This window comes from Dermacentor albipictus, unplaced genomic scaffold (assembly GCF_038994185.2).
Source record: "Dermacentor albipictus isolate Rhodes 1998 colony unplaced genomic scaffold, USDA_Dalb.pri_finalv2 scaffold_14, whole genome shotgun sequence".
Classification (NCBI taxonomy): Eukaryota; Metazoa; Arthropoda; class Arachnida; order Ixodida; family Ixodidae; genus Dermacentor; species Dermacentor albipictus.
In genome coordinates, this window is record NW_027225568.1 from 11,837,978 (window position 1) to 11,856,795 (window position 18,818).

General features: G+C 46.8%; 1 protein-coding gene across 1 annotated transcript in view; it reads right to left on the bottom strand.

The window, feature by feature from the left end:
• LOC135905836 (zinc finger protein 665-like) overlaps positions 1-18,818 on the bottom strand; it is a 58,545-nt gene that overhangs the window by 13,315 nt on the left and 26,412 nt on the right. The window contains exons 8-11 of the mRNA XM_065436887.2: positions 9,626-9,771; positions 7,782-7,900; positions 6,232-6,358; positions 2,084-2,157 (exon numbers count right to left, since the gene is read on the bottom strand). Of these exons, the coding sequence (XP_065292959.2) occupies positions 2,084-2,157; positions 6,232-6,358; positions 7,782-7,900; positions 9,626-9,771 (466 nt within the window). The remainder of the gene's footprint in view (positions 1-2,083; positions 2,158-6,231; positions 6,359-7,781; positions 7,901-9,625; positions 9,772-18,818) is intronic.

Consider the following 18,818-nt stretch of genomic DNA (forward strand, 5'->3'; position numbering starts at 1 on the left):
GTTGAGGTTTAGTGTTAGAGTAACCCGACTTCAGTACTTCCGTATGCGGTGCTCTTTCTGTGAATATGGTTTCAATGCTGATGACGAAATAGACGTGCTTGACGTAACTCTTGCAATGTAGAATTTTCCCTAAAATAAGTGCTGTATTTAGTACACCAGAACATAACACAACAGTGTTCCATGCTGAATACGAGATTACGCATTTTCAACGCAATAGCCCTATGGGCCTCGCGTCACAGCTAATTCGGTGTTTGCGTCCGGCGCCGGCGTTCGCCGTCTCAGGCCGAATCAGGCATACCGAATCACGCAGGCCTTCCGTGTAGCGCAAATGTGTTACTGAAAGAAATGAGTTTAAGTAAAATTCGTCAGAAATATAGTAATGTTCGAGTTGCACACAACCTACTGACATGATAGCATCAGATTGTAATTTGAATATACGAGAAAACGTTCTTTTACGCGGAAAGTCAAGCACAAACCAATTTTCCAGCTTTTCTACCACTCTTGCACCACGGGCAGTGGCGTACCCATTTCCGTGCAAAACCATCCAGATGGCGCTCGCCTCCGAGCTTAAGCGGCCCACGCAAGAAGCCGCGTTTCAAACAGAAAGCTCGCTTTCGTGCATAGCGTTTGCGGCCAGCGTTTCCCGGTAAATATTACGGTTTCGTAAGATGCAGTTACCGGGAAGCGCGATAAGGGGCCAGGGATCTTTGAATGGTATCACGTTCCACTCTTAAAGGCGAAGCTAAAGCGTCCTGCAAATGTCGTGTCTATAATCGGGGTCAAATCTTTGCTCTACATTTCCAGCAATAAGCTTATTTCAGGCTTTACTAAAGTTCCGATGGAAAATATGCAAAATTTCGTAAGTTAGCTTTTGCACAAACCTAACCTCCTTTAAGCATAAAGGCCAGGTTTTCCTTATAGTAAAGCTCCTTAGTAGCGCAAAAAACTAAAGTTTAGCTCTGGGGATTCTGTCTAAATACATGACAAATACGCGGTAACTATTGCAATAAATTTGCTGATGTCTTTGCTCTTAAAAGAAAACGTTAAATTGTAGGGACTGGAGCAAACTAAGTTTTGCTTTGCCTGTGAACGTTTTATAAAAAAATTTCAATATGGAAGAATTTGTAACATATGAGCAATATCAAGCTTTCATATATAATAGAGCAATAAGAAGGATAATACAGTTTTGGAAACATCTAAATATACATCTAAAGTGGTCAGAATGATATATTACGCGGCCCTCTGAAATATGATACTGTGTTCTGGGCAGGACTTTGAGAAACGCTCGTAAACATTCAGAATTTTTGTAAATTGGTAATTCATAAACCAATATTGGCCGCCTTAGGTGCTCTGGAACATGCAGTTTTACAGAACTGAGATTTTTTTTTTTTGGCGGGGGGCAGACCTACGAACTTGTAAACTACGTCCTTGTCAGTTGTGTCGTCCAAGTATGGCTATCACGCTGTATGGCTTTCACGCACCAACTTTCATATCAGCTACTGTTTTAATTCGCATTGGGGCTGTTCATATGGGAACAAACACGGTGAAGCTTGTAAAGTGTGTCCCCTTCTGCAGTAAATGCATCGCTGCCGTGGCCCATGTAAATGTTCTTTCAGTTGAGGGTGCTTAAGCGTCTTCGCAAGTGGCATCGATGGTCGAATGCCGTGCCGTACATACCCGTGACATCCCTGGCATCGTGTCTGTGGGTAAGGGTGGTTGAACTCAGGACTTGTGGACGGAGCTTGCGCTACATTCTTATGTTGTCACAGTATACTGGATGAGGCAACGAATGCTTAGCAATAAAATGACACAACCGAATCAAGAAAAGTTTGGATCAACCGAATATCGAAAAGTGGTGGGAATGATATTTACTCAACCACACATCATACAGCGCCGATGCTGTTTAACATTGGTGTCAAGTTGAAAGTCCTCTGGTCGTCAAAATAAATCCCGAGTCTCTCACTATGGTGTGCCTCATAAAATCGTCGTTTTCACACTTAAAACCCCAGTATTCATTCATTCATGCTGTTTAAGTGCAACGAAGGCATGGTATAGCAGTGACCGAAAACATTCCCGCACCTACCACAGTCAGTAGATCTGACATCAGCCGTGAGGTACTGCGTGTTCCATTGGTCAACACGGGTTGTCTGAGAAATTCTGCAACACAAGACAGATATTCACATGAACACTGAGGCAACAGTTGAACAAAGATTGTAGCGAAAGCCAATGTTTCGACTAGAGGACACAGCAGAACAGGTCCAGTTCTTTTGAGGAAACGTTTGCCTTCAAAATCCTTAACGCACACAGGCATATGACACTGAATCAATATACTGCAATCTATGACATCGGAATCGGAGAGGTCTCGTGCCAATATAGACGCAATCTTCACGGAACGGCGAAGTTATTACATCTATAGCATGATATTATAACAATAAGGAAAGTAAGGCTAGTAGAATTTTGTGTGTATTCTAATAACGGCTCACGTATTACCCACATCAATGTTATAACACGTGCCCAATGACACGCATACACGTAACCTAACGACGTCTAAAATTCCCGGTGAAAAAGATGGCGTGATAAGGAGGGCCGGCGAAGGAGACTGCAGGGGCTTGTCCCAAAGCAAACGTTCCCTGATGCCGCGACCCTTTACACGTGATTTACGCCGCACAAATCGAGGGAGCGGGAAGAATTTCGTATCAAGGGGTCATAATTCTCTGCTCGCCGTCTCTTGGTCACCTCGTCCCCCCTCCCTCACGCGTAGTAGTTCACGTGACTTCAAAAAGTCAGCCTGTGCGGCACATGTGCAATGAAATTGAGGATAGAACGGTGGTGGCGACGATGCGAGAGCGCCTCGAGGTTTCATATCATAATCTTTCTTACATTATCACCTAGAGGCAAATAGACATCACATTATCATCACATTATCACCTCAGACAGACATCACAGACATCACATTATCACCTAGCTTTCTAATAGACATCGTGCTGCCATGGTAATGCGGGGATATGGGTGTCCGAGCAGCCGTCTCTAAAGTGGCATGGCTTGAAACGTGGCCTTGACTCCACAGACACCATATTTATTAAACTGAAATATTCCCAATATGTTTTCAGCCAGCGGCACAACATCTTTTGGTGACGTGTATTCGCCTACAGTAGACAAGCGTACGCTAGTAAAATGTTGCCATGCTTACGCAAATCTTTTCTGTTCCCCAACATCACGGGCTCGCAGGCAGTCTATAGATTTCATATAATTTTACATCCAAGCACAAGCGCTCATGACTGAAAATAACAAATTATTGTTTAACAATAAAGAAAGAACCGATCATTACATACTATTTTAGCAGAAAAAATCAAGCGTCATTAAAGACGAAGCGGTGCTCATCATGCGTGTCTCTTGAGGTGTCCTGGCTCTGCGAAAACGGTGCCGACCCTATGTCTCGACGTCCCACGTTCCCATGCATGCAACACAAAGGCGCCGCGGAAGTTTTTCTTCTACGTAATGCACTAAAAACCGAAGCACCTCCTCTATTTTCCAGCAATAGAGAACTTGCTGTCATAAGCGCCTACTGTGATTTGTATCTCGCTAATATGGTTATTTACACAACTTACACATACGGGGAGACTGGCCGATGCAGGCGCTCCTAATGCTATACATATTCCGTGCATGTGTGGCACAAGGTATACAATGTATCATCCATATCAGAGGGTTGTGTCAATGCAGAAGCAATTGCTGAAGGTGCATGGAAACCCTCTTTGAATACGGTAAGGGAACCGCAACAATGTGTACCGAGTGACGTTAGTAGCAGGGAAGCCAAATGATGTTGCGCGGCATGCTGCAATCAGCCAAAAATTTAACATTGGACATTGAACACTGACCTAAAACATGACAGGCTATTTGTAATGTTCGGCCGAAGATCTCGTAAGGTTGTGAAACAACACAGTTACGTTGGCTTTTCAGCGAGTGTTAATGGCGGATACATGCGCAGCCGTCTATCTGGGAAACGGTTGCGTCATTTCTCAACGCGGCTCAACCCACCTGCCAAAGTTTGTTCTGCCGCTCTGCGGTCAGCTTATTCTTTATTTTGATAGCAAGTATATGGACAATCCAGACAGTTGTGCCGTCGGCGTCGCGATCGCCGTGTTGTTCCGTATAAATTCCAAGGGCGATAGTGTGGTCTCCGCTCCCACGACGCTGTGTGTGCGAGTGTAAGCGCGCGTTCAACTGGTTACGCAACTTTACGAACGGACGAACACCGCTGCTGGCGGCTCAGATTCTAGGCCCGAGGCTGCAAGAATACCATCAAATCACGTGGACGCCGGGTCACGCGGGTCTGGAGGGGAACGAAAGGGCGAACGCCCTAGCTCGAGCGCTAATCAAACGAGCGGGGCAAGACCAATCGTCTCATCAATCCCCACCCTTTACCATCATGCCCCTGCCATCCAATTATTGCGACCGACTGGAGATCCAGCGACTCAACCGCAGGATTTATCCCCCGCCTCACAAAAAGCTCAGCACTGAAGATGCCGTAGCTCTCATTTCCAACACATTTCCAAACCTACAAAGATATAGTAAAATGTTCCCACATATATATCGCGGCATCTGCCCCTGGTGCGGCGACACACGCCCTACGCTCTTTCACATCTCTTGGGGGTGCGAGGGCAAACCTCAACACTTAAAGACGCCTAGCACGTCATTTGAGCGGTGGGAGGTACAGCTGACCGGCGATACCCTGGCGGGACAAGAAGCTCTCGTCCGGCAAGTACGTCGAGCAGCCACGGCCAGTGGAGTCCTGGAATGAGGACCCTACCCACTCGACCTCAAGAGAAACCACCTCGGTGGTCCGAATAAATGTTTTTTCTCTCTCTCTCTCTCTGGTTACGCACATCTTTGAACTAAGATCAATGGCTTTAATGCGAGAATAATGGACGCGTAAGTCTTGGAAGAGTCCTGGTATCGGGCACACATGCACTGTTATAATATTGCGTTAATGTCAACCGGACTGCCAACCAGTGCCGTATGACTAAGTGAATCAGTCAAACAATCGAGAACTCGCGTGGATGCATGAAGCATAGCCCAGAACAACTGTGCTTGGCGAGGCTTTCCTGCTCCACAGACTCTTTCCATATCGCATTGTACTGCTTTATGTTTTCCTGTCTTTTCATTTTTGTGGTGAAGTCATACACTGAAAATCGCTTAAAATCGTCTCGTTGTGAATTGCTTCACACATGCGAAGTGGAGGCAAGCTTAATGACGTAGCTTTTACGACTTATTTCTGGTCCTCTCAGCGTAAAGAAAAAACGAAAGGCGAATTCGGACCAAAGCGGGCTGACTAGACTGGCCAGGCTGCCGGCACTTCTTTACACAAGGACTGAAACATGCCATATTATTAGTACAAGACTCGCTTGTGCAGTCGGCCTAGTGGTTGACGTATCACCGCTACGTATCGATCTAGGTGAGAAGTCGCCCTGCGAGGCATAAGGAACTACGGCAGGCTAAATTGAAAGGAACAGGTACTTTGACCTCATCAACGATAGGGAGGGCTTAATTATCAAAGAGAAGAAAGAGTAGGATTATGCAATACTTTCCTTGACATTTTGAGATATTTCGTGTTCTTGTACTGAGATATCTTCGGCTCAGCAACTGCTTAAATTACGGTTACCTAATAACGTTCTTCTTATGGCCTGTCATACGTTTGGCGGAGGTAAAAATATTACAAATTCAAAACTTAATTCATGTGTTTTTATTTGCGAAAACCACGATCTCACTATGAGGCAAGTCTTAGTGTGGAAGTACGGATTAATTGCGGCTACTATTCTTGCTGCCTGCCTACCCACCCTACACGGCCTCGGTAAACTTAAACATCTGTTTCATTTTGATATATATCCTTTAGATGAACATCTTCCTCCTCACTATGTTCATATATTTCACAGGGTGGAGTAAGTAATCAAGGTAACAATCCTGAAAGCGTGCCTTCACGTTTACGGGAGTGCAACGTGCTTCCTGATTTTTTTTTTTACTTTATTCATGTCCAGTCGCGCTCATGCAACTATTATGTCATGGCAAGTTCCGCCTGCCGAGCGCTCAAAACTCCTGAGGCAGTGCTTGTTTCAGGCATCAGAGATAGCCCTCCCCGAGAGAAATTAGTGAGTACAGGCATGATTGTTCCCCGGGTAGCCATCTCTGTTGTCTCTGAGTTTGTTTAGAATTAAACTTTTCTAAATGTGGGCTCACCTGGCGCCGCCTTCTACAATGGCTGATGCTTGCTCCATGTCTGTAAGGCTCGTGCTGGGCGTTGCGTAATCAATGCTGGTGGTGAACGGCTGGTGCACGTAACTAGTGCTGCCATATTCACTGACAGCTGTACGGTACAGAAATACAGCAACGGCGTTCATTCGACAGTGTGCAAGGGTGATTCATAGGAAATGGATATTTCATTATTATAGATGGTGCGAGACAAGACCCTTTTAGTAGTGGGGGAACGATACTGCACTGCTACCGGGGTCGATGCTTTTCCTTTCTGCAACTATGTCTTGAATAGACGGAAGAACGTCGTGGCAATGGGGATACCGAGCACGATTTTAATCCTTCTGAAGATTACTACGTTGTATCTCATATCATGGGCGCAACAGAACAGTATTCGAAGGAAAACAGGACGCGTCGATTTCTTGTGCGTGCAACCCTTGACCCAGCATATTTGCTGGATTATCTACTTATAGGCATATTGGATACGTCGGGAAGTTCTTGCCTTCAGCGAAACTATTACGAGCACTAGACATTGCATGTTACAGACGAGGAGAAAGAAAATTGAGAGGACACATTTCTACCGAGGGATTATAATTTATTGTTTTAAGCGTGATCAGGAATTCTTAACCTCCTATGACAGATACATGCGTTAGCAAACGACGTACTCGCCTTTCAGAAACTGGTTATTCGAAGCCCATTTGGCGACTTCTGTGGCTGAAGTTCCTAAGCGGGGCTGTTACCAAAGCGTTACAATTTGAGGTAGTGGCACGCTCAGAGGAAATCACTATGTACTATGACTGTTAATCTGTCAACGCGAATAAATTTGTGGAACTTTCAGAAGCGTATGATTTGGTTAGTAGGTACAGATTTATGCTAACAGAACGCGAAGAACTAAGCAACAATTCTGTGTCTCTTTGCATTACATATTCATTAAATTGGTAAACTTTATGCTACTGTTGTTGCTTGGCGTTATATGTTGCAGCGTCAAATGGTCGGTTGCTCGTGACATGCTATGCGTGAGCAATCCTGACTCTGTGCCGAAAACGTGAGAGCACCGTTATGACCGTCCGGTATATGCATCTAAAACGCCACCCTAATTGCAGATTACTATGTGCATTGGCATGAAAACATTTCTTTGTCTACTAAATTTGATCGGTTCAAGGGAAAAATTAGGGTGGTAGCACAACGAACCCAGCAAGAATTTCTTTGGCAAATAAAATTGTATGCCAATCGTCGCACGCTGATTGAAATTAATAGTGGTTAAATGATCAGGGCATGCAACGTAGTAGGGGTCTCTGCTTCACGGACACGCTCCAGCTGGGAGCGTGTCCTCGTAGTTCACCTATGAGAGAATTCGCTCAGAAACTCGAAATGCCTTGCTTTTGCATGACCCTGCTTGTATTCACATTAGCACAAATTTCTTACTATGGTCAGTGATGAGGTGCTTCATGTCGGAAAGCGACTTAGTGCCGCTGGTAACGTGCCTCCGTATACGCAATAAATGCACAGCTGCCACAATGGACGTACGGGCTACGTACGGGCATGGTCGTGGTAAAGGTGAAAGACCATCGCCCACGTACCGTCGACGCTGTAAGTCCTGTCGGTTATTGGCCTGGGTTGAGTGTTCCAGTGGTAGCGCCAGGCGTCGTCAGAAATTCTGCAATTAATAAAGCCGATGATGTAATGCTCTTACAGCTGTGACAAAAATTTGAAATTATGGTTTATTAAAAGAACGTGTACAAAAAGCGAAGTACTGCTTTGTAAGACGCTAATTGCAATGTTTCGTTCTCAGTAAAGGCACACTGTACTGGCTCGCATAGGACAAGCTGCACGAGGCGCTATGTCTGGTGCAGGGCACTAATCCAGCATATTCGAAACGGCACCTACATTGACTTGAACAAACACTATCAGTTTAACTGGTAGAGTACTTACAATGTCAACGATCCTTACACATGTAGTGGGGTATATAAAATGCGTACTCCAATTTCCATGGTGACAGAATCCTAACAATTTGAGAATAAGATATTTTGCTACATGGAAATTTTTTTGGAATAATAAAACCGGTTGAACGATAAAATTGACACTGCGGACATTATTTCTGTAGTTCTGATGCAAGCCAACGTTGATACTAAAAAAATTTCACTTGTAGAAGCCTCCCCCCTACCCCGGTCAGTCAACGCACGCGTGTTAGCCGGCGTGTCAAAGGCTTCTGACAACTCCGGCAGAAAAAAAAAGAGGAACGGAAAGGAAAAAAAGGGGGGGGGGGGGTAGGGATACGCCAAGAAATCAAGCTCAGTGTTGTTGCCTATAGCTTGAAGTTTAGCATAGCGAATACATTCTAATGCTCCCTTTGACGCGTTTATGCCTATTGGTTGCAATGTCTTGAACTTATGGTTAAGGTACGATTCTCTGTATATTCTTTCTCGTTCAGAACGGAAGTTTGACTGTAAGATGTAGAGTTTAAGTTCATCGAAGTTATGACCTGGTTGGTTGAAATGCTCGGCGACGGCGTCGAAACGTTGGCTCCTGCATTCACCTTGTTCACGTTTTGCTCATCGTTTTTAATTTCCATCTCCCGCATTCCCCGTGTTTAAGCTGGAAGTCAGTGCGACACATAACCATCTTAACGGAAGACGGCGGCCAGTGAAGTTCAGTCAGCTACCATTTTCGAAAAAAAAATGGAGGCGTATACTGGGAATGCGAATAGTTAGCGCGAGAGTAAGCACCCTCTCCCCCCTTTTTTCGACAGCGCCATCCGCGTATCGCTGTGGCTTGGTTTCGAGGCTATTCGCCACCCTTTCGTGTGTTCCCACTTACATTGCTCGCGATAGTACTCACCAACTCGGCAAATAAAGTCAGGCAGTGCGCGTTAAACTAATAAACTCCGACGTTTTAGGTGCCTGAAACAGGACCTGATAAAACGCGTCCTACAGTAGAAACAGCATTTAGACTCACCACCGGGGCTTTTTTAACGAGCACCTAAATGCAGATAAGCGCGAGTCTTTTTACAGTGCGCTATCATCGAAATACGATGGTAACATCCGGAAATGTAGCCGGGACTTGGACCTACAGCATGCAGTGCTGGGTGTGCAGTGGGAAAATCATACATAAGCGAAAAATGTTTTATTCGTTAAATAAATTAGTTTCTCTTTGTGACAAGTTTTATCCCGAACGCTAAGCAGCTTTGTTCTGAACATAACCATACGCACCGCCCGTGCGTCGAAGCGCCTATATGCAAGTCTCCGATTCAAAAGCTCAAGTTGGCCGTCAACAAAGACTCGATATGGGTGGGAACATCCGTACAGATGTAAAAGCCTATTACGTGGTTAATGTCTAAGGGTAACAATATTCAATGAAAAATTGATAAGCAGTAATAGCTTACGTTGGGTAGGTGCCCAAAGAAGACGAAGCACCCCGATTGTTTTCACGGTTTGCGCTTAGGGTTTCTTCATCCGTGAAGCTGAACACAGGAGGCGTGTTCGTTGACTCTTTCTTCAGCCATGCCTGATGTTTGGATGGCAACGAACTGGCGTGTATTCACGAGTACGTGATGTTGAAGCTCCGCGCATGCGCAGCCGATGCCCAAAACCAACGGAAGCAAACATCGCTTTTGGCAGTTCGGGATTTAGAATAAGTTGACGCCCCATATATGGAAAATTCGAGAGGATAGGGCGCGCCACTAGGCTGATGCTAAAGTAGAAATTTTGCAATGATAGCAGAGGCACCCCGATTACCCGTGATATCTTTCCGTTGAATCATCTAACCAAACTAACCTTCACTCCCCACCCCCCCCGCCAAAAAAAAATTAGTGTTCATGTGACGACATCACTGCTATTTTTATGCTCTTGTCAAAGTGCGCCGTGGAGACGTCACTCTTTTGTATCGACTGGGGTTGGGCGTTGCCTTTACCAAAGCCTATGCATTCCGCATTGAGATGACCGCACCGCAACCTCTGACCACTGCGGCCGTGAAGACTCGATTAACCATATTTTGCACGCCTGCCCGCGGTACAGTCTACAGAGGGAATGCCTTCGTCATAAACTTGACCAGCTGGGCAACCAACCAATATCGGAAAAAAAAATTCACTACATCGAATGAGCCTAACGTCACAGAAGAAGGCTGTGCAAGCATTATTGCGCTTTTTGCGATCTACTCGTCTTTAACTGGAACACCTTTATGTGCGTGTGTGTGCGTGTTTTTTCAACGCTTTTTTCTCTGTCCTCTTTCCAACCCTTACCTCCCGTCCCCACTGTAGTGTAGCAAGCAGGAGACTGATATCTGGTTAACCTCCCTGCCTTCCCTCTTCATATCTCTCTCTTGTGAAAGCTAAGTGCACAGTGTGCAGGGGATAAATTGTTGTTCGTGTAAGGACTTGTGAATGTGTAGAAGGTATACGGGTTAAATTAGCCATAAGCAGCGGGTTATTACCAGATGCGACAACTTTGCTGACTATCACGCTCACGGTCAAATGAAGCCGACAGTTCGTATCGCCGGACGAGGTACGCTAACTTTTCTCTGTTATCCATAAATTGCAGTTGTGCTTTCCCAACACCAAGCAATAAGGAACTGCAGCTGCTTCGCAGTTCCCGCGCTTCTTCGGTGACGAACGCTCATGCGTTGCGCATAGCCGTAGCTCAGTCAGGCCTCGCGCACTGGGGTCAGTCTCGCGTCCCGGTCATCGATTGTGCTACAGTCGTAAATTGCGTTTCATGCCGACCATGATGAGCGCTGTAGTTGTGAAATTTAATATGCTGCTGATCACTCCCAACGTTATACATATGTGCCGTACAACATTTGTTCAAATATGGGATACAACCAACCAAGGGTGGCCGCTTTATAACGCTGCGAATATGATAGCAGATGATGGCGGAGCCGAGTCTGAACAAGCCGAGTCGGTAGTCGAGTCAGTTTTCGCTTTGCTCTTGCCGTGTACACAATCAAACTCATTTTTCTCGCCCTCGTTTAAACCACGAGTGGGAGAGGTTCATTTAGTTGCGTTTTCAGTGCAATTTGAAGATGATGGCTCTATAAAAGAATTGCCGCCACATCAAATACGACATATTGCTTAGAACGAATGAAGGTAAAATGAGACGCTGATCGTTTGAAGCTTGTTTTATATCGCGCAGGCTGTAGCGTGCCATTTCTATTCCCAGCAGCTACATAATACTGCATTAGAAATACACTATAGCGAGCATCAATACACGGTTTCAACTCGCTTATGGTTCAGGCAATGCTTATTTCATTCCATCCGGTGCATGCGCCGCAAAAGCTCACTAAATAAAGTTTTTCATTTATTGATTACTTCATTTAGGCAATCATCAATGTTTTTATTGCGTAAGTAACGGTGAAAGTTATACCACAGGCACGACATGTGATGACCACAAAAGGTAGTGTTCCCAAGACGGCGCTTTGTAGTCTAGTTCCGGCACACTAGCAAAGGTCACGCTCGAGACATCACGAGCGAAAAGTGAGGAGACTTTCAATTATATCTTGTAGGCTTGGCTACGCCCACGAAAACAGGCAGATAGCTGTAAAGATTTCGCTACACTCACCGAGAATGCTTCGCATTAAAATACAGGCGAGCCATCGCATCCCTCACTCATTTATCGCGTTGCCGTAAGTTCTGCGGATACTGTTGACGAGTGAATTCCCGCTCGGATTGATCATAACTTAACCACCTATCTATTTTGTGCTCAGAAAAATGCCCACTTGGAGCTTGATTATCAAGAAAGACGGCAGCACAGTGAATATAGTTGCGACGCTTTAAAGTGGTATGTCTGTCTGCAGGGTATCTTTTCCGTCCGAATAAGAGCCGGACTCACGGCACTGATATAGCGTCTAAGCTTTTGAACATCATTCGCAAGCATCAGACGCTTTTGCGGTATGTGCGATGATTGTCGTATCGCGCGACACGAACGATGCATCCCATTGCTCGCATACGTAAGTCCTCTTGGCGAAAGCAGTTGAACTAATGTATTTGCAAGTGAGACGAACAGATGCAAACTCTACTGTAGAGGTTGCATACCAGTTACTGGTCCCCCTGGCTTTCCCTAGTTACTGCACCACTCTTAGAAGTAAATTGAAAACGCAGTCCTAATACACAGAGAGGCTGTGATTACAGGTAGACTGTAACCACTTTTTTTGAAGCGAAAGAGGTTGATGCATGCGCTAGCACAGTTACGGGAATGCAAGTCGCAGCTTCTGTCATCCTACACCCATGTGGACCGTCTGGGAAAACTGTAGAAAAGAGAATTGCTGTTTTTTTATTAAACTTTCTTGATCTACAAAAGTCTGTTCGTATCCTGCCAGAGTAATACAGATGCGGATCCCGACGTTTACACTAGAACGTATTCTTGCATTGTACTACGAAGTAACACACACAGAGAGACTAGAAGCAGACAGGACTAGCGCAAGAAGCTGCATCGTCATGTCTTGAACTTCATGTTGATTAACGAGCTTCGACTGTTTTTGAAGAAAGTAGTTTTGAAAAATGCGCATGCGTGAATTCGTTCGCACAGTGAAACAAGCCGAGTTTATTCCATAGTTTCCTAGAATGCACTGAAAGGAATTCGGCCGCTGCAATTGTAAATTATGGGGTTTTACGTGCCAAAACCACTTTCTGATTATGAGGCACGCCGTATTGGAGGACTCCGGAAATTTTGACTACCTGGGGTTCTTTAACGTGCACCTAAATCTAAGTGCACGGGTGTTTTCGCATTTCGCCCCCATCGAAATGCAGCCGCGGTGGCCGGGATCGGCCGCTGCAATTGTTCAGCCGCCATGGGTAGGATGGGATGTACATGGATTTGTCTGGTCATCGTACTTTTTGATCCAGACGCTGTGTTGAATTAGTTTATTACGTTTTATGTGCCTCCTTTACACTCCTAAAAAAAGTGTGCTAGAAACGAGGAACAAGCCGTTTTCCTCCTTCAAGCTGGTGAGTGCCTCCTTCACACGCAATTCATATGTCGCGCAATCTTGTGGCAAACAAAAGGGGAAGAACGTTTATCCCTTCCCTGCGTATCTCACGTCACCGCCGCCGGTGACCCCAACATTGGCGGTAATAACTTCTTTTCGACGGAAACTAATGCCAAGCAGCATAACCTAAGGTCTATACCTTTCACGACAAGCAACCACCCATGTCAAAGCTCTAGCTCGAACGGGATGCGATACAAGAATAGTGGAACACGAAGGAGCGCCCGGCTGGTGACACAGAGCGAGACAAGTGCGTACTCAGGCATGTCGGCCTAGGCACCGCAGATATCAGCCAGCCTTTCTCGCTTTGTTGCGTGAAAGTAGGATGAGGAGAAGATTAAGCTATGTCAAATGTATGAATTTGTGGTCGTTTCGAAGCGCCATCCGCGACGTCTTCGAAGCGGAAGCAAAATACGCTTGCTCGCGCCGTTGCCACGTAGCTGGGCGGTGTGAGCGCCTCACCGCCGCCAGCGACGCCGTATGATCCACAGCTAGAACACAAACCGTGCCACCAGAGCCACGAGGCACATGAGCGCACCATGTAACCGGATATACATCAGTATATTCATATTCACTTGCGTGCCCGTTCTGCACGCAAGTGACGAACTGGCATACTCCATAGTCGGAGCTATCCTTCCCTATCACTTGTGAAGTTGTGCGTCAGCAAGGGTCGCACCTTTGTTCTAATAGTGCTGAGTTGGTTAGCTGTAGTACCACGGTTTAAGGCGCACTTGGAGTAAATAGGGGCTCGAGCGGCGCCGCTAGAATTGCGTGTCGGCCCGCACTACCTCGTAGTCCCGTGCGCACATTCGGCTAATTTTCGTAGTGTCCGAAATAACATAGCTCTTCATGCAGTCTACGTTGGCTGATCGGGGTGCAAATCAAAACGCAGTCGCCGGGCTTGTATTTCACAAAGCGCCGTCGAAGATTGTGGCGTCGGCGGTCCGTCCATGGCTGGTGCTTGATGTGTAGGCGGGCAAGTTGCGATTCTGCCGCACGCTGCAGAAAGTTGGCGGCGTCCAGATTCTCTTCTCTTCGGTGGTGACACGCCGTAGCATGGCGTTGAAAGCTGCTGTTGGGTTCCTACCGTGAACTAGCACGAACGGCGCGATATGCACTTTTACTTGCACTGTAGTGTTGTAGGCGAAGGCTCCGTGCGGGAGGGTGGCATCCCACTTCTGGTGTTGGACGTCCGTGCACATCCCACTCGGCGTTATCATGGAACCTCCAGCTGCCTACATCGAGAAGCATGTCGACGTTGGCTGTTCGTGGTCTTGGGTTAGTTCCTTTGCGACGTCGGGTGATGGCTGCATCGCATTGTGCCGCTATTACGTGGCGTCATGTGGTCTTCAGGCGGCGTATATTTTCCTTCGGAGCGTCGTCGAAATGGCAGTGCGCCATTGCATCATCATGGAGGTTGATCATGCGTTGGCGGTGGAGGATCTTCAGTATTTCAACGAACAGCATCCGCACCTCCATCTTTTGCCGTTTTTAGTTTTTTTTTTGCAAATTGTTTCACAGACCGGCCGCGGATTGGGCCAGTGTACTGTAGCGCTGCAGTGACAGGTTCTGCATTGGCGACAGCGATGAGGAATATCGTCGAAGTCTCCACTGAGTTAGAGCCAAACAGACAGCGATTCGACTACTGTTCGCCGACGTCGGCGTCGACACCGAAACCGTTCACGAAACTCCGCAACTGCAGATAGGAACACACCATCTTTCGTAGGAAGGATTGCTGTATGAACGTATAGTGCCACCAAGACAGATACGAGGATAGCAAATGAAGCGGAAAGGCTTACCCGTCCTGAAGAATGACCTGAGCTACCGAGGGCACAACTCATTGCTAAGTTACCTCACAACGCACCGTCTTCGATGGCTTAGGCACCTGTTGAAACGACGTGAGCTGATGATCTCCAGGTCATCAACGTCCTGCGGTCGCTCATGAATGTCATTCGCGTTATACTTACCAACATAAAATCTTCGTTTGCGCAAAGCGCGCTACAGGTGCTGGACACTTTCATTCCAGTACTTGCAGCTCTTGGTTGAAATCATGGATCTCCAGTAGCCGTCATTTCGTGACGAAGTCCGGAACGGGTCGAAATTTCAGTGGAATACCAGAGGAATTTCAGGAATACCAGAGTTTCTCTTCCTGAATAAGTTACCTACCATCATCATCTGCGAGCCCCTATCAGACAACATCTGATTATCCGGGTATGAGTGTTTCATGTCCACCACTCACGGAGAATGCCAGAAGATCATCGTATTCACACGACGTGATCTTACGTATGGTCATCATCCAGTGCCACCGGACCAAGAAAACCAGTACGTATGTCTGACAGTGAAGAAAGGCAAGCTCACTTTCACAGCAGTTGGAGCCGACCTTTTGCCCTCAAGTCGGCTGGACTGCGACCGGTTACGGCGAATCACGACAGTGACTCCGGTGCCTTTGGGTATGACTGGAGATTTTAGTGCCCGCCACTATCTCTGGGGAAGTTTTAACATAAATTCGAGAGGCAGAAGATTCGTGTTATTTTTCTCTGAACAAGACTTCTGCTTGTTAAATGATGGAAGTCCCACCTTTCTGCGTGAAACTGTCTACTGTAGCTGCCTGGACCACATCTTTATTTCACGCTCCTTCACTAGAAAGGTCAGGTGGTTTCCGGATATTGAAACGCGGGGAGGTGACCAGCTATCCACTTATCTTAGGATATAAGGGTTGACGGGCGCAAAGTTAGCCTGCGTCACGCAATGTATTGACTGGCCAAGGTTCAAAGCAAATTGTCGAAGACGGCTGCCGTGATGACTTGTCCTCTCGCCTAGACGAAATCATAAAGGGTGCCCTAGAGGTTGCCATACATTCGCTTCCGAGAATTTATACAGGCACCGAATACGACATTGAGCTGAAGAAGCTTTGTGCAATTCGTCGCCGTGCAGAGCGAAGATACAGGCGCACGAAGTCTGTACATGACTTGAGGTTGGCCAGAAGAACTCAGAAGAAAATTCAGCGTGGTATGGACAAACTTGCATCGCAAAGATGGATGTCATTCTGCGACTCTTTGGACTCATGAGAACCTTTGTCTCACATATGGAAAACTGTTCGTGGTGTCCGTGGAACCCCTCAGCAGCGCCACCCATTTAAGTCTTTGGCAATTCACCAACAATGCAGAGAGAATGACGTCGCTGAAGACTTCTGCAGGAGGATTGCTGGCGAAACTAGCCCCACTGGAATGTTGACCCTTTACCTCACCGATTTGACACGACCCCCGCATGGAAAGTCCTTTGTCAAATCTGCACTTGCCTTGTGCAAGCGTTGATCCTCAGCAGGACGCGATGGTATAGCCTACCGTGCCCTCTGTAATCTTGGCGAAGAGGCTCGGAAAAGGCTCCTGCTCCTGTTCAACAGCTCCATGCAGACAGGTACAGTTCCCCAGGAATGGAAGACCAGTCGCCTAATTCCGCTGCTCAAGCCTGTCAATTCACCTGTAGACATTGATTGCATCATACCGACCAATTGTGCTTGCCCGTTGCTTCGGAAATCTAATGGAGGGGATGATTGTAGCACGGCTAGAATGGTACCTCAAACATTAACTAGGTATATCCAGATGCAGTGGCCGGTTTCAGGCGTGGCTGTTCTTCGATAGACAACGTTATCGGCTTGGTGACGTACGACAAGCACCAGAAGCTCTGCAAAAGCTTATCTGCTGCCCTGTTTCTGGATGTTAAAGGAGCGTACGATAACGTAACGCATGAAGCGATTTTCAACGCTTTAGAGGCAGTAGGACTTGACGGCAAGGTATATTTATTGATAAATAGCTATCTACGTAAGAGATCCTTTTTCGTACTTACCGAAGATGGCCCTACCTCCCAGAATTACAGTAACCGTGGGATGCCTCAGGGCGGAGTACAGAGCCCAACGCTCTTCAGTCTAAGACTCCTTGGACTCACCGACATCCTGCCACGCACCGTCAGGCTCTCCATCTATACGGATGACATTTGCATCTGGATGTCGGTTGTGACGCGACTTGTGAAGCCACGCCCGCGGCTTCAGAAGGCAGCCACTTTAACATCATCCTATCTTCGAGAACAAGGACTTCATATATCATGTGCAAAGTGTGCATTGGTGGCGTTTACCAGAAAATCAGTCTCCATACGTGATACCCGTCGGCCGAAAGCTGATCCCGTACAGCACGAGTCAGATTTTTGGTTGTGGTCATTGACAGAAATCGCTTCTGGACCCCTCATGTGAATTATGTAAGGAAACGCCCGACAGAAATTTGCCAATGTTTAGCTTAGTAGCGGGAAAGACATGGGGCGTGCCAATGCAATCTATGCTGCAACTGTACAGGGCCGTCTTTATGAGATTGCTGTGGCACAGCCTACCGGCCAGGTCCAACACCTGCAGAACTAACCTGAATATAATCTAAAGCATCCAAATTCAAGCCCTCAAGAAATGCCTTGTTTCATCGCGGAGTGCGTCAACGATGCAAGTTATTGCAGTCGTCCAAGAGGGCAATCGTAGAACGCAAATTACCATTGAAACAAGGCATGTTGCCATAAGACACTTCACCCGGAACCCTACCCACCATCTGGCAAGTCTCCCAGTAGATGGGCCCCACACGACATTCAGTGCGACTGTCTTGGCGAACCGTGCCTCTATCAGGTCAGGATACACACCTGCGCAAGACATTCCATTCCGCCATGGTGTGTGCGCCCCACTCAGGTAAACCTTACAATCGCAGGAGTTCAGAAGAAGTCGGAGTTGCCGTCATCAGCACTCAAGCAACTAACTTTACTTATCTTGTACGAGAAATACAGTGACTGCACATACGTCTATGGTGATGGATCAACTACATCAACCAGTTCCGGTGGCGCTGTAGTTATACCAACAATGAGAATAACCCAGCAGTTCAAGACTTCCCATGTCACTACGTCTACAGCTGCAGAGCTTGCGGCTCTCCGCAATTCGCTTCCAAGGCCGGCCTTGGAATTTGTGCAGTCGTTTCTCCAATATTGAACGCACGATCAGCTCACGTGCGAAATCTTATCCATCACTTAAGAAAGGCCATGATATCTCTTTTCAATGGGTACCAGGTCATTGCGGTATCATAGGAAATGATGACACCGATAAGGCAGCTCGGACGTGAAACTAAGACCGCTGCGTCCCCATTCCTCTCTTAAGGACCGACGGCGTGCGACAACTTCGCATTCTAGCGCGCACGATCTCCTTAGCAGAGTGGAATACCGCACATACAAAGCGCACATGACTGACTAAACAGTCTAAACTTGTCACTACAACTAAGACCTCCGGCCGGTCTGCACCGCCGCGAAGCGTCTCTTCTGTGTCGGTTATGGCTTGGAGTGCTTTCACGAATGCCTACTGAGCACTAATTGGAATGGCTGATAGTCCTTAATGTAATGTTTGCGGATGCGAGGAGAACACTGACCACTTATTCTGCCATTTGTCCGCAATTTCAGGCACACAGAATCTGTGTCTAACACAATGAGGAAATTAGATAATCGTCATATGAGTGAACAGACAGTACTAGAGCACGGTGCCCACCGATCATCGGCTCAGAAGGCACTTTTGTGTTTCCTCAGAA